This window comes from Falco naumanni, chromosome 5, assembly GCF_017639655.2.
Source record: "Falco naumanni isolate bFalNau1 chromosome 5, bFalNau1.pat, whole genome shotgun sequence".
NCBI classification, from domain to species: domain Eukaryota; kingdom Metazoa; phylum Chordata; class Aves; order Falconiformes; family Falconidae; genus Falco; species Falco naumanni.
In genome coordinates this window covers 24329687-24344209 of record NC_054058.1, presented here as the reverse complement: position 1 = coordinate 24344209, position 14523 = coordinate 24329687, and the positions used below count along the sequence as shown (strand labels likewise).

General features: G+C 37.0%; 1 protein-coding gene across 5 annotated transcripts in view; it reads left to right on the top strand.

Annotated features, from left to right (window-relative positions):
- ERC1 (ELKS/RAB6-interacting/CAST family member 1) overlaps positions 1-14523 on the top strand; it is a 311152-nt gene that overhangs the window by 182421 nt on the left and 114208 nt on the right. For 3 of the 5 annotated variants that reach the window (XM_040594870.1, XM_040594868.1, XM_040594867.1), the window contains one exon: positions 7986-8117. In XM_040594870.1, coding sequence (XP_040450804.1) covers positions 7986-8117 — 132 coding nt within the window. Of the gene's footprint in view, positions 1-7985; positions 8118-11178; positions 11233-14523 lie in introns of all 5 variants that reach the window. The other 2 variants (XM_040594865.1, XM_040594866.1) reach the window with 1 other exon arrangement.

The following is a 14523-nucleotide window of genomic DNA, read 5'->3' as shown; positions in this document are numbered from 1 at the left end:
TTCCTTTTAAAAATTTCCTCTAATTCATTTCAAGTAGTAATAAACCTAATTCACTTAATTCTAACTCACTATTATTCCTTAATCTTGCTTACTAAGCTGCCAAAATTGCTGTCACCCTTAAACTACTTCCCCATTCCCACCCCCCCTATAGAAGTAAGCCTATTCTATCTTTAATTAGCACTTTTCCTATTAAATTTTGCTCTTTGGCTCAAATTTACACACCCATAGGACATTATCAGAACTGCCTGTACTGTGATGTGCACATATTAGCTGGGATTGAGGCTTAGGCTGCAAATCATGTATTCATAACTGGCAGAAGGTTCTAAAATACCAAAAGTCAGCACCAGTCCTTTCAGCTGTTGAATTTTGTTTGAGGTACACTCTGATCTGAATGCAGGTGTTGGGGAAAAAAGTAACTGTATTGGCATCACTTAGTCTTTTACTGACGATTAAAGGAGGACAGTCTCCTTAACATTCTAGAAGGTGTCTATAGTCAAAATTCATCAACAAATTCAGTTTAGGACATTGTGTTGTTTTTGTTGCTGGTGTTTGAATTCTACCTCAGTCTTGATATCTTTGAGGTCAGTTGATTTTCCAAAACAAGGAGTGAAAAGCAAGGGAATAAAAGCTAACGGAATCCAGTGTCCCAACAACAGTTATCCATGCCCTTCTAGGGCACAGCATTCTTCTCCATGCCAGTCACCACCCAGGTACTTTTCCTCCTTTTGAAGAACCACTGAATATTCTTAAACAATAAACTTTTTTTGCATTATAAGTGCACATGACTTTACGTTCCAGTGCTGTGGAACAGATACTGTTTTATGGTGAGGTAATGTGTCTGGGTAAATGTCAAGTGTAATATTTCTTGTGAATGAGACTAAATTTCTCTAAATTTCTGAATTTTATTTATTTATTTATTCAGGATATTTAAAGGAAAGATAGCCTGCATGGCTCTACAGGTATCTCCTAACTCTAACTCATGGATAAAACAGCAGATAATCAGTATGACATTAATATATGTCAGGAGAAATGAGCTTAAATATGCTTACCAGCAATGGTTTCTGATTTATCTATATTATCGTAGGCCAACAATCTTGGAATTAGAATAAATAGTTTCATGAAAACATTATTGCTTAGCAGAACTATTGAAAGCACAATGTTGAGAAATATTAAATGCCAAAAGAGAAAATGCTACTATGCCACGATATACGTCAGCAGTGCATTCATCTTGTGAATAATGTGCAATGATGTGGGCCATCCACCACAGAAAGGATATGGCAAAAGTAGAAAAGGTAAAGAAAGGGAAGAAAATACTAAACATAAGGACAAATTTCTGTTCAAAGAGATACTAAATAAATTTTAACACTTGAACATGAAAAGAAAAAATGAGTGAAGACAAGAGCCAGGGAGTACCATTTCCAGCTTTGCAGGCTGAGAACAATAGATGATCATTTTGGAATATTTAGGGCTAAAGGAAAACAATAACTATTTTTCCTCTGAATTAATCTGAGCTTTTATAGAAACAATTGGAATTTCCTACAAAGTGAGAATCTCTCAGAATGTGAAGAGTTTCCACTTTCTCATCCTTTTGGGTTTTATGCCAGTGAATTTAAGTTGTAATTTTTATATTGTAATGCTGTGTTGCCTGTTTTAAATGATAGTACCAGTGTAACACTGAAAATACACCAACAAGAAGCTTTTGTTTTCAAATACTTCATTTCAATATTTTTAAACTCATTTTTTTATTGTGTTAGTAGCTAAATGTCCAATGTTTACTTTTTCTGAGTATTCTGTTCTTATTAATTGTATGTTATAGGTTTCATGTTACATACATACATATGAATTGACTGCTGCTGCACGCCTAAGTCCTTCTGTTCTTCCTGATCCTTTCCTGCTGAAATTTTTTAAAGTTTCTGTTATTGTGTCCAAGTCATAAGTATATTTATTTCTTTTCTTGGAATGTATCCTTAGATTTTAGATACAGTGGTAAACCTGATCTGTGCATTTGCTGGTAAAGTTACTGAGAACAGAAACCAGGTTTTAATATTTAAAGCAAAAATTTCCTTATACGTATTTCATTAGTAGCTTGAAATTAGTAGGTTGAACCAAGACAGATATTTTCCTTGAAATTAGCTTCACTTGTCGCATCTGGCTTCCAGGGCAATTGTGGGTGGGTTGGGTGTTCCCAGATAGTGCGAGAAATTGTGATAATTTAATTCTGACATGAAATTGTTTTTATGGTCTCTAGTTTGAAGTTGGGGAGTTAGGAGAACATCTGTATGGCGTGAAAGTAATAATTATGAGGATTTTTTACATTAAGTAAAATTAATAGTGGTTAGCAATAGCATCTATAGACTGTTAACCCTATCTCAGAACTAATGGCTGCCTTAAAGGAAACAGTTCCTAGCACAAATACAATAGCTACTCTACTATGATGAAAATCAAGAAAGAGACATCAGAGATTAAAATGAATGTATGAGACCAGAGGTGATTTCAGGAATTCCCTTTGAAATTGAGAGTGGGAGAGATTCAGTGGCATCAACTGCTGAGTAAACATTTCCTCAGTGGTGGTGTATCACTAGCAGGTTTTGTCATATGTTCAGCTATGAAAAACAGGGAAAACAAGACAAGTGAACTTCTATAGCTAGCTGTCCATGTGTGCTGCTTCTGATGCTCTGTTTTTTGCTGAATGATTGAAAATGAGCAAAGAAAGGTAGGCCTTACAACTACTGTGATGTATTCGTAAAATGATGATGCTACAGCACTGGCACTGGCAAGGAGAGTTCAGAGGAACAGGGCTGTACCAAGGGAATAACATATGGGTTTGAGGTTCATATTAATAGTGCACCTAATTAAAACTACTTCTGTTTTTTGCTGTAATCTCATATCAATTTAGGAGTCTTGAGTCATAGGATTGATTTATGTGTGAAAAAGAAATCTTTTTACAGCAGCATTTCCCCAGTTAACCTCTCAAAAAACCAAGCAAAACAAACACACATAAACCCCCATAACAATTACGGGTATCTATGGCTTTTTGCTCACTTCAGAACATTTTCACAGCTGTATTGTCACCCTTGAGTCTCATTCCAGTAGTGCATGCTGTGACCCACTGTGGTTAGACAGAAGCATAGTCCCTCTAGGTTTTAAAAAATACAGATGTGGTAATTTGCAACAGCTGAAGCAAAATGTTAAAGCTGTTGGCACACTGTGTGAACTGCTAAATGGTAAACCTGGTTGTTAGTGTTGGCAAAGTACTTCAATCAGTTTAGGCTGTTGCTAATGAAAAGCGCCTATACAAAAGCAACATACCCAACAGATTGCTGTGTTGGGAGTGCCAAGCTTAGAGTAGCAGGAAAGAAGTGTCAGAAGCATGGCAGCTATCAGGAAGAGACGTTGTCTGTTTCTCATAGAAATAATCGATTCTGCCTTTCCCTTGTAGGCCTGTGTGTCTGTAACTGTCCTTTTCTGCAGGTTTTTATAAGTATTTTTCAGAGAAAAGCAGAGATTCATTAAAAAATTGATTTATTTTCATCAGCTGTCCTCTTCTGAAGAGTAGCCTTCCAATTTTGGGATAGCATCTTTCCTTCTGGGTTCAGCAGTGCAGAAATCCACCTTCCTTAATTTAGTGAGAGTCTTTTGGTAGACTCCTGAAATGGCAAACCAGAAGTCCTCAGTAAAGGGCTGACTACAGTAGAACTAATTCTTCCTCTTCTCATTTGGTACTGGTTGTGACCAAAGACAGGATACAAGGGAACTTTATGGAAGAAACTTAGTAAGATTTCAATTTTTCATATTAAACAACTAGCATGCACTTTAGAGTTGCAGTTAATCAGGTCTTCATATTTTTTAACTGAACAATTCCTAACGTTTGTAGATGTACTACCTCCAAATGCTGGTGAAGAATTTGTTCTATCAATAACTAAATGACAGTTTGTATCGTGGGGGAAGCTTTAAGTAGTATTTGAGGCAGCTGACAGTCTGGAGTTGCCAGGTTCTACTTATCTAGTGGAAGGTCAATTCCCAAAGGAGGATTTTTCTTTCTAGGGAGAGTTTTCCTCAGTCTAGAATGGACTGAGATCATTATCATTGGGTTCGTTATCTAGGTTATAGCTTCTTGAGGAAATACGTGATTAGAAAGAGGAATAGTTCACAGGAGTAGGTTTTTGTAATGAGGTAATAATTTCACTGTTTGAGACAGTTCGTAACGTTTACAGTACTGTGTTCTTCCCTTCTGGTCTATGAAAGCACACAGATAGAATGTGCTATTACGTTAATTACAGGGTTATATGAACATGATTTCTCCATACCTGGGTGACGGGCTAGTCCTAAAAATGTTTTTGACAGTTAAAAGAAGCATTTCATTGCCTTCTCAAATTGTTAAGTAATCTCTCCTGAGAGTTAACTAGAGAAATCCACCTTAATTCCAATTCAAAGAGTGAAATTAGGCCATAAAGACCTTTGTGAGTCTAGTTCAAGACAAAGTTACCAAGAAGTTTGCCAGGATAGCTCAGATTTAATTGAACCTAAATGCCTCGGTGAAAACATATATCCTGTTTCATGCACTTTCATAAAACTTCTTGGGAGATTACACATCATATGAATGCAGGGTGGATTAAACTGATACATCCTCTTAACACGCACACTTGGACATCCTACCACTTCCTTCCTGAAGTGAAAGAAAAAGCCCAGAAATATGCATCAGTCAGTCACAGCTCCTTTTCCTTTCAGACAAATGTATTGGAGTGAGTTTTTCTTAGGAATCAGTACAGCATCATAGTATAGGTAGCAAAAATTTTTATTCTGCCTGAACTCTTGGCATTGCCACAGTGTCAAATGGGCTTTTCATTTTATTTGTGCTGCCACCAGTGAGCATAAAGGCAGAGCTATCTCCTCTGTCCCTGTTTAATTCCATCTCTGCTGCACAATCTCATGGATATGGACATGGGATATAGGAGGAGAGGGAGGGAGGGAGGGAGGGAGGGAGGCTCACAGACATATTTGGGTAGATAATACATCTTGAAGAGTCCACTTAATGTACAGGTAAGTAATACCTTTTTTTCTGAAGTCATCTGTATAAGCTTCATGCAAGGAGACCGCCACCTCAAGTTGTACTCTAGTCCACTGCTTCAGAGGATCAGTCACTGCAGGGAAAAAATTGTATCTGTAGTTATAATTAACCGATTTTTTCTCCAGAGTTTAATGCTTATCACAATAAAGATAGAACACTTCATTTATCTAAAAAGAGGAAAGCAGCAACAGCAACACAGATTCAAGGTCAGCATGAGCCTGTCATGTTTTAGATTTAGAGCCAAACAACTGGAAAAACATGCCGGTACATGCCGGTATGTTAAAAGGCAAATGCTGGTTTGCTTTTATTTACTTTTTCTCTATTAGTATGTTTTCTCTGAAACAGCAGCTTGTATTTTAAAAAATAATGATTCCAATGCTAATCAGTTAGTCATGAATCAAAGAGCTAGAAATGAAATTATTGTTTAAAAGTGTCTTGAGACTGTTCTGCAGTAGTGGAGGTGCTCTCTGGCTAAGCAACAATCTGCTACTCCTGCCAGGCATCCGTGTGGTTTTGTAAGGTGGTTACACACATTGTGACAGCATTACAAGAGTAAACTTGCATGTCTTTTAACTAGATCTGTCTGAGACAGAAAGTGAAAACTTGTAACTAATTTCTTGTTGCTGGATGGGTTATTAGTATTAGACTAATTAAGATCATTTCTAGGCAATTGGTTTAAGTCAACACCAGACTTCTTTAACATGCAACACTCTTGCATATATGCAAAAGGTTGTGTATTATTTTAGGAAAAGTAATTATATATATATGAATATAGATTTTCAAAGTGCAGGTAATGGGGCACTGCCTTATCAGTTTTGGTGCCACCAACTGCTCTTCCTCCTGTCCCTCAACAGTTCAGAGTACTGCATGGTGTCAAGGTTAATACAGTGTTGAATTCACTTCTCAAATGTTTACCTGGGATGAAGAGTGGACATACCTTATGTGTGAGAGTGTTTTATTCTGCATTCTTATTTTAAAGCAGTTTCCATTTTACATGCAACTGTTCAAATGAACCATTCCCACTTCGCTTGTTTGAAATGGACAGCTATACTTCCACACTTCCTTGGCCATCCATGAATAATGTATCAAGAAGTACAGTCAATATGTATTGTGTAATGCAGATAGGCAAGTAAATACTTTTCCTGTCTGGCACGGTTAATATTCTGTACTGAGGTTTTTTGTAAACTTGTTATTCATCTTTTTGATGAGTCTTCAGTTAGGCTAATCATAACTATGAAGTCGTTTTGGAAGATATTATCAGTGTTTCAGAAAACTTCGAAAAAGTATGAAAGCATGTTCTGCAACTCCTATTTTTGAAATGTAGACCTCTCTATTTGCTTCTTTAGAAATCAGCAATTCCTTGCCCTGTGAATCCATTTTGGAAAGTAACCATCAGCAGAAAGCTCCTTTCCCTGCAAAGCATAACAAATACTGTTGCCTGAGCTAGTGGTTGAATACTAGCCTTTCTCTACACAAGAGCAGTGGTGCCAGAGGTCTTGCACTGGTCTGATACAAAGCTTTGCATCTCTGCTGGAACACTGTCTTTGAAAGCGGCAGTTTTGGGACTGCCAGAAATGGCGTTCATACAGCAAGTATCCTTGGTGATGTATCCCAAGTCCTAGAACGAAGGAATTAAGGAATAAGTCAGGTTCATTCTTTAAACTCCAATGACTAATTTTTGCATGATGAAGCTTGCAAGGTCAAATTTTTTCCAAGTCAGTCATCTCCTTATTCTTTATATGGTATGAAATACTGTTGGAGAAACAGTGGAAAATTTCAGTCTGAAATACAAAAGGACAGAAGACAAAGGAATAAATCTAACAAAATGCAAGATGCAAAAAACCAAAGGGAAACATTTTTGATTCTTCCACTGCTACTGAGATGGCTAAAAAGCCCATGTGGTAACTTAAATGTGCATTAGTATCTCATCTGAACCCTTCAATTTAAACCCATCTGCAAGACAAGAAATGCAGAAGTCTTCCATCAAGCTGGTAACTTCTGATGGATTTGTTAAGCAGACATGATCCAAGACATTCATATACACCTCTCAAGACAGCCTGCTTTTGCAGTCTTTTGTCCAAGCTGCTGCAGCAGAAGCAGGAGATACATATGTATTTTCTTAGCAATATTAAAGTAAGGAGGGTGTCCTTTACAAATAACAATACCATTAATTTTGTATATAATTTCTCTAAGTTACAGTGTTTGTATAAACCAATAAAATGTTATATTTTCTGAGGAGCAATACAGTTTTCTTCAATGGTCTTTAAATATATTTGGGACACCTGAACTTGCAACTGTGAAGATGCTCTGAATTGAAGAATAAATTCTAAGGGAGTCTTGATACTTGAATGTCTGAGATTCAGACAGCCCAGATGAACCCTTCATAATTTCTAGAGAATTTTTGATTAAAAACTTCCTTAAAGACTTAATCTGAACAGTGGGAAAACTGTTGGGCTAATGTTTGCTTCTCTCCCCCTTAACCTGGAAATGGCAAATTCCAAACTGCAGCACTGTTTCCGTTCTGTGCTAGTGAACGTGTGAGCCAATGGGCAACACTGAATGCCTGCTACCTTCCCACCAATTCTGGCTTCTATGCTTCTTTGGAGCTGCTTACTAATCTTTATTTACCAGCAACCCTTGCTTATCTATGCTGTATAATCAGGACTGTGGTATGTCCAACCTGGAGGGCAAGCACTCTTGCTTTGAGGTCCTGCTCTACTTGCTCTCTCCTTCTCTTTACTGTAGTCTTCCTCCTACTCTTGCATCACTTCATCTTCCTTTCCTTTGTGTGAAGAGAATTTGCCTGCAGTTGTGCCTTGGGAGGGAGAAACACATTTTGGTTGACATAAAACTTGGTTGATTAAAAGGCTATAGTTCCAAACAAGTCGTCTTCACCTAGTCTCCCATCATTTTCCAGGACAATCTACGTAAAAAGGATGATCGGATTGAAGAATTGGAAGAGGCACTCAGAGAAAGTGTTCAGATAACTGCAGAGCGGGAAATGGTGCTAGCACAAGAGGAGTCAGCCAGGATCAATGCTGAGAAACAGGTCTGCAATCTTATAAAGTCACTGGTAGTCCTCTTAGGAAGGTAACCAGACAGTAAAGTACTACTTTCCCTGCTTTACTGTGAAACACAGATGGTTTTGTTTGATGATCCTGTATCTCTGTTCCAACATTATTTCATAGGTAAGATCTTCTTGAAATTACAAAGAAATACAAGGTATCCTGAGCTTTACAATATTAAGTAGCAACTCTTCTGATCTGTCTTGCCTGTCAAAGCTATCTTCCTATGTGTAAGCATACTTAGGTTCACTGTGGTGTTCATTGAACATATTTAAAGATGATTGTTGTTATTAGGATAGTTGTGTTTATAGGCAACAGTCTCATTGCACTGGCAAAACAACTGGGCAAAGAGACAAATCCCTTGGCCTGAGCCAAGCATACACACAGTAAATACACACTTGTGTGTTGAAGCCACAAGGATAAACTTCTGTGCATGGACTGATTCTGTGCTACTGACATACTCTGAAGAATCATCTGTGTGCCTGATTTTAACTCAGGTAAGTAATCATCAAGAAAACATACCATAAATAGGGAATAAAATTCCATGAGATTTTGATAAAGCTGTTGAAGTAGAAGCTGAACCTGGCATTCTTACTGTGCTTTTTGTGAGCCTCTTCAGCGTTTTTCACTGTTCCTTACTTAACTGTAATTAGCAAACAGGAGCATTTGGTCAGTTGCATTGCAATGGAGTGATCTCCTTCTCTTTGTTATTTGAATAAAATAGTTCTGACTATTTAAAAAAGTTCTGAGTGCACTTTAAAATGTTTTAAGAGGTTTTTTTCCAACATGTGTTCTTGTGTCGCATACTTTAACAAAAAAGAAGATGCAAGTATCTTATTAATAATCCAGGTTTTCAGGAAGAAAGCAACTATTTCTCTTCAGGCTAGAGTCAAGCTCAGCTGTTTGCTGGTAGATGTATTGAGGATAATTCTGGGTGCTGTACCCTAAGATCTTAGACATTGTTATGGAATTCACTTTCAAGAATGCCTTCTTTCCAAACATCTTGTAGCCTTTAAAAAATTGCATGAAATAGAAATGTTAACTAGGTAGTGTAGACCACATCAAAGTTTAGACCTTCTTGAAAGGAAAATATGTATCTCAGAAAGCAGTAGGTTCTATGCTGAGAGGCAAAGGAAAATAAAATGGTATGTGATTTGATGCCTAGGATGTCATAATGTTTTGATTTCTTTGTTACAAGACACAGTGACAATTTTTATGTTCTTTGAGCACCTAGAAGCCCACAGAACTCGCCATTTTGTGATGCCTGCTCAAAACGTAGAACAAAATGCGTGAGGCTTACTGAATTTTTTGAGGGAAGGTTTAGAAGGAGGTAGAGTGTGTTAATTTTGTAGGGGCTAGAAGTATCTGAAGTGAGGGAAGTAAACACAGAGATGAACATCTACAAATTTTATACACATAATGAAGGCTTGTATTAGAGGATGATCACAGGCCATCTCAGTATGGAAAGATGGGCAGAGTTTGCAAAGGATGAGTAGCTTACATTTGATTCACTAGCAAAGAGGCATGCTAGTAGCATTAACATGACCAAAGCTACAGACAAAAATCCTGCACAGATGGGCACAACCTGCACAAGAAAGACTTTTGCATAGATCCAGACACAGAAGAAATCCTACCAGAGAACTTCAGTTATATAGATGCAGTCAGAAGAGTCTTATATTAGAGATATTCCATAAATTAATTTCTGCAAGTTTTTAAAAGTAAACTTTAATGGAGGATTAAGTCAAAGATACTGTCAAGACTAACAAAAACATGAAAGATCTGTCCTAGATGAAAACAAAGTAAGTAGTAAGGAAGATTTCAGTCACAGGATGGAAAGGAAGACTTTTTTTTAGTGTGTTGAGCATGAACTCCTCATAGATGACTCTCCACTGTGAGCTGTTGGCAGCAAGTGTATTGTGGAGAGGAGAAGAGATAAGTCTGGGTTAGTAAAATGGGAAAATGTTGTCATAGAAATGAGGTTTTATTTATACATAAGGCATCCTAAAACAAGAATATGGAAAGAAAATAGTGCTTTGGGAATATGCACAAATTTCAGGTATGGCAGTAAAGAGGCTTTTAAAAAGGATTCACCAGCAAAGCCTGATGAAAGGCACAGAATGAGATCAGCTGGTCAGAGCTTGGTGAAAAAGGGAAATAGCTGGTGAACAGAGAGTTGGAATTGAGTCTACAATCTGAAAGGTGAGGCAAGGCATGTAAATGTGCAGCCTGAGGGTCAGTGAGCCATAAGGACCAGTGAGAGAGATTGAGAGGAGAGGAAGAGAATAAAGAGGAGTAAGATTTGTGGGGGGAAAATGGTAGAATATGGTGGGCAACAGCACTGTGAAAAAGAAATTAATTTGGATGTAGTAGTGTGAACAGAAGTGAGGAGGAGAAAGAAGGACAGATTGAAAACAGCAGGATCAGAAGAGGGAAGAGTCTATACCATCACTGATTGACAGCAGTGTCCCACTCCAACAGGACTGCCAGCTCTGACCAGTTATGGTTTTTAAAATACGACCAACAAGGCAGCATGAAGGAAAAGCAACTGAAGTCTCTTCTTCCAGTCAGCACTGGGAGAGCTGCTGTGCCCCATTTTGTCCAATAGGGTTTTGTTTTGGTATCAATTAAATACAGTCAAGTAATAGAGCGATGGCAAGTCAGTTTTTTTCCAAGGTAGGGAGGAGACTTTCCTTCAAATGTTTTTCCATTCATATTCCTTCAGTCACTTTAAAAGAATGCTGTCTTTGTTTTATTATGTTCTGTGGAGGTTTTTTGTAGAATTATGAAATACACCTTTAGATGGCTTTAGAGCTTTAAAATGCAAGGGGCACTTTTATACACAATAGTAACGGCCAATCCTTTGATTTCTACAAACAATGACAGGGTAGGAACGTTCTTAGACCACGTATGAGTGATATGTGTGATTTTTAAAATGTTAATGTTGTCCAAACTGATTACAATTTGCCTTTAACTGCATGCTTTTTCTTTCCTCTCTTATGTTTATCTTTTTTTCTACCATTCTGCCACTTCACTGCCTGTCTGAAGCTGTTTAATGAATCAATGCATGAGGTCAACCATTTTGGCTTTAAGTGGTTCAAGGTATGAGGACATCTCATTTGTGTGTACCTCTGCCCCAGTATTTAATGTTGTTTTCGTAGTCCTGTGCTGTGTAATCCTGCCCTCCATCATCTCATGATATATGGTTTCCTGCTATTTTACAGGCTTCAGATTTGAATTACAGTGTCCATGAAGCTACTCGGGATTTCATGGTTCTCAGATACCCGTTTCAGATTGAAATTTTGCTCTCTTTAACCCAATGTTTCAAAATATCCTGGAAGCATATATTAACTGTGGAGTCTTACAAAGTTCTTCAAGTTCGTTCTTTCTAACATATTCACCAGGTTTTGTTGGTGCACCTGCTGAATCTTGTATGTAAATATTACTGTAAATTCTTTGCAGCTGTGGAGTTATGTACTACTGTGGCTGACCCCACTAGTTCAGCCCTCTAAGTAGAAGGTCGGAAGGTGTATGGAGACTTCTTTTTAAGTACTCTCCATAAAGCTGAAGTTAGGATTTCTCAGATAAACACTTCTATCACAAAATTCTTTCTATTAGAGATGGCAAAACCAAATGTGGATTCAGGCACATTTTCTGAATTAACCAAATCTGAGTTTACTTTAGTAAAGCTATTGTTATGTTCCTCGGGGGAGTGGGGGTGGGTGGGGGGAATAAATCAAATAATAGTTTTTCCCTGCTCAAAAATGCAATGGTAGTTTTACTTCCCTAGGAAAAAACTGCTGGAGGAAAAAACTTCTTTGACAGAAGGCCCAGTCTTGCTCACAAATGTTCTTTCACTGTCCTGGTGCATCTTACCATCCCTTCTTCGGCAGCATGAGGCAGGAGGTTTTCTTCTGTATCAATTTAGTCATAACCAGCACCATTCCAGGGCAATTCTGGAAATGTGTTTTGATCTTCATGAAAGTATAAGGCCCTTGTTGTGGAATAAACTGAAATAGAAGTTTGTTTAATTTAAAAGAGGTTAAGTATGTAGACCTGTAAATAGCTATATCTATGTTCATACATTGTGTCTTTTTATCCTACACAGGGCAGTTTTCTCTGCTTTACTTTAGAAAAAAAAGACTGAATATTGTAATAGTAATGTATTGTTTAAATGTATTTTTTAATACTAATTCCTTTCTTCCACTGTCTTTATAAGTTATTTCAGCAGGATTTAATATTCTTTCAGATACATATTACATGTAAAATGAGTCGAACAAGACTCCTGAGAATCTCTATCACATATGCCTACTTCAAAATACATATCTGTTTATTAAGGAGAAATAAATATGAAATAGCTTAATAATTCAACTAGAACCTCCTTCACCTCTCCTTTTTCCCGTCTCCTGTTGACCAGGATTTCCCTGTTGTAAGTGCAGAGTCTGCAGAGGTTTGAATGTAGAGTACAGCCTCAAAGAGCCTTTTGTCTCTTACCTGTAAGTTACTGTACAGAAATTCTAGCCAAGTTTTGAGTGATACCTCTCATTTGCACTTTCATCAGACCAACATTCTGGTCCTGTTTTCACTTTCTAGGATACTTTACTTAGGCTACATTGTCTATAAAGTAGGAGCTACATTTACAACAGAATTATGATATATTGGATCTTATCCTATCAAGTACCTTCTAAAAATGCAAAATAAACTAAAACACATGCCATTTTTTCAGTAACCATTCTGTTACTGTAATAGATCTAAAATATTTTCTAAAATATGTTGAGTGTATTTACAAATTCTGACACATTAATTTACTTCCTACAGGTCCCTGTAAATGGAAAATATAAAGTGGAATTTCTCTCGAACCACTTACCTATAGGTGTGTTTTGAGCACCTTAGAAATCTCAGAATTCTGACTGCTCTGTAACAGATGCTGGGCAGTTTGCTTTTAATGAATATTTTTGTCTCTTCTTCTGTATCTCCTAATGAGAAGTCTGATAAACCAAGAGAATGAAGATCACCAGGGTATGGTTCAGGGGTGAAGGTGCTGTAGTCTTATTGGTTCTCACTGATTTTTCTAAGCACTTTATGTTCTCTGTGGCTGAACATCTCTTGAATATTTTCTTCAAAGCTCCTTTCTATAAAAGTCTGCCAAACTCATTTTGATTTTTGAATGTATGTCTATACATACATGTACGAAGTCATTTGTGTTAATTCATATCAAGTAAAAAATCTGTGCTAAAACTTGTATTTCAATTTCTTTTATTGATACAATTTTTTAACAGCTTTCTAAGTCAGTTGTCAGCCTGAAGTATAGCCTTCCTATTGTTGTTCAAGATAGATATATTTTTCATTCTTTGGTGTGATTCTGTTCCTTTGGTTAGAGAAAGCATTTGGCTAGTTAAAGCACATTGACTGTGCGCCGTGTCCTTGTCAATTAATATGTTTCCAGCCATTTTTAGAAGCACTGCTTCTTCCTAAGGTTACTACTTCTTCCCAGGTATCAAAATGGATTGTGTAGCCTCTTCCTTTAAAAATACACAGATTTGTATTGAGTCACACTGCTTAGACGGGAAGGGTCATGTTGTGTATAATTATTTCTGTGTTCAGTAACATACCTTTGGAGAGGTTTAACAGTGGAATTTTTACTCTTTTCTGTCTTAGATGTGTTCAGCTGTGCCAGGTTGAGGGTGTGGGAGACTTTTTTTTGCCTCCGGTAAAGAAGAATGAATAGGAAAAAAAATGATGAATAGAAAATCATGCCCAAAGACTTTGAGACAGAGATCTTTTTCTAATATTATAGGGGAAAAAAACTTCTAAATGTTTTGGAATCATAGAATTGTTTAGGCTGGAAAAGATCTTTAAGATCATGGAGTCCAACCATTAAACTAGCACTGCCAATTCCATCACTAAACTATGTCCCAAAGCACCATATCTACACATCTTTTAAATACCTCCAAGGATGGTGGCTTTGGTTTTGTTTGTTTTTATTGCACTCATTTAAGATTGCAAAGTGGGCAAAATTTGATGACTTCTAGGAGAACTGAGGATTAGAGAGCATAATTAACCTCTGTTCAAAATATACATTGAGCATTTCCCCATATAAGTCAGCTTTTCATTTAATGAAATGAGAAGTACCGATGGAAACTGTTATATAGAAATTTGGTACAAATGCTGATTTTAAGATCATTTTGTCTGGATTGTTATCCCTTTTTATTGTTTAACAGATAAATACTGATTTCACATTATGCCTTTTATTATAGTCAAGTATTCTAGACAAAGCTCTGTCTTGGTATCTACCTGTTATATTATTTTCTCAAATACTCTAGACAGTATTTTATTTGTTGTGGCTCAAGAGAAAATCAGTCTTACAGATTTGATTACATTAATGTTTGCTTG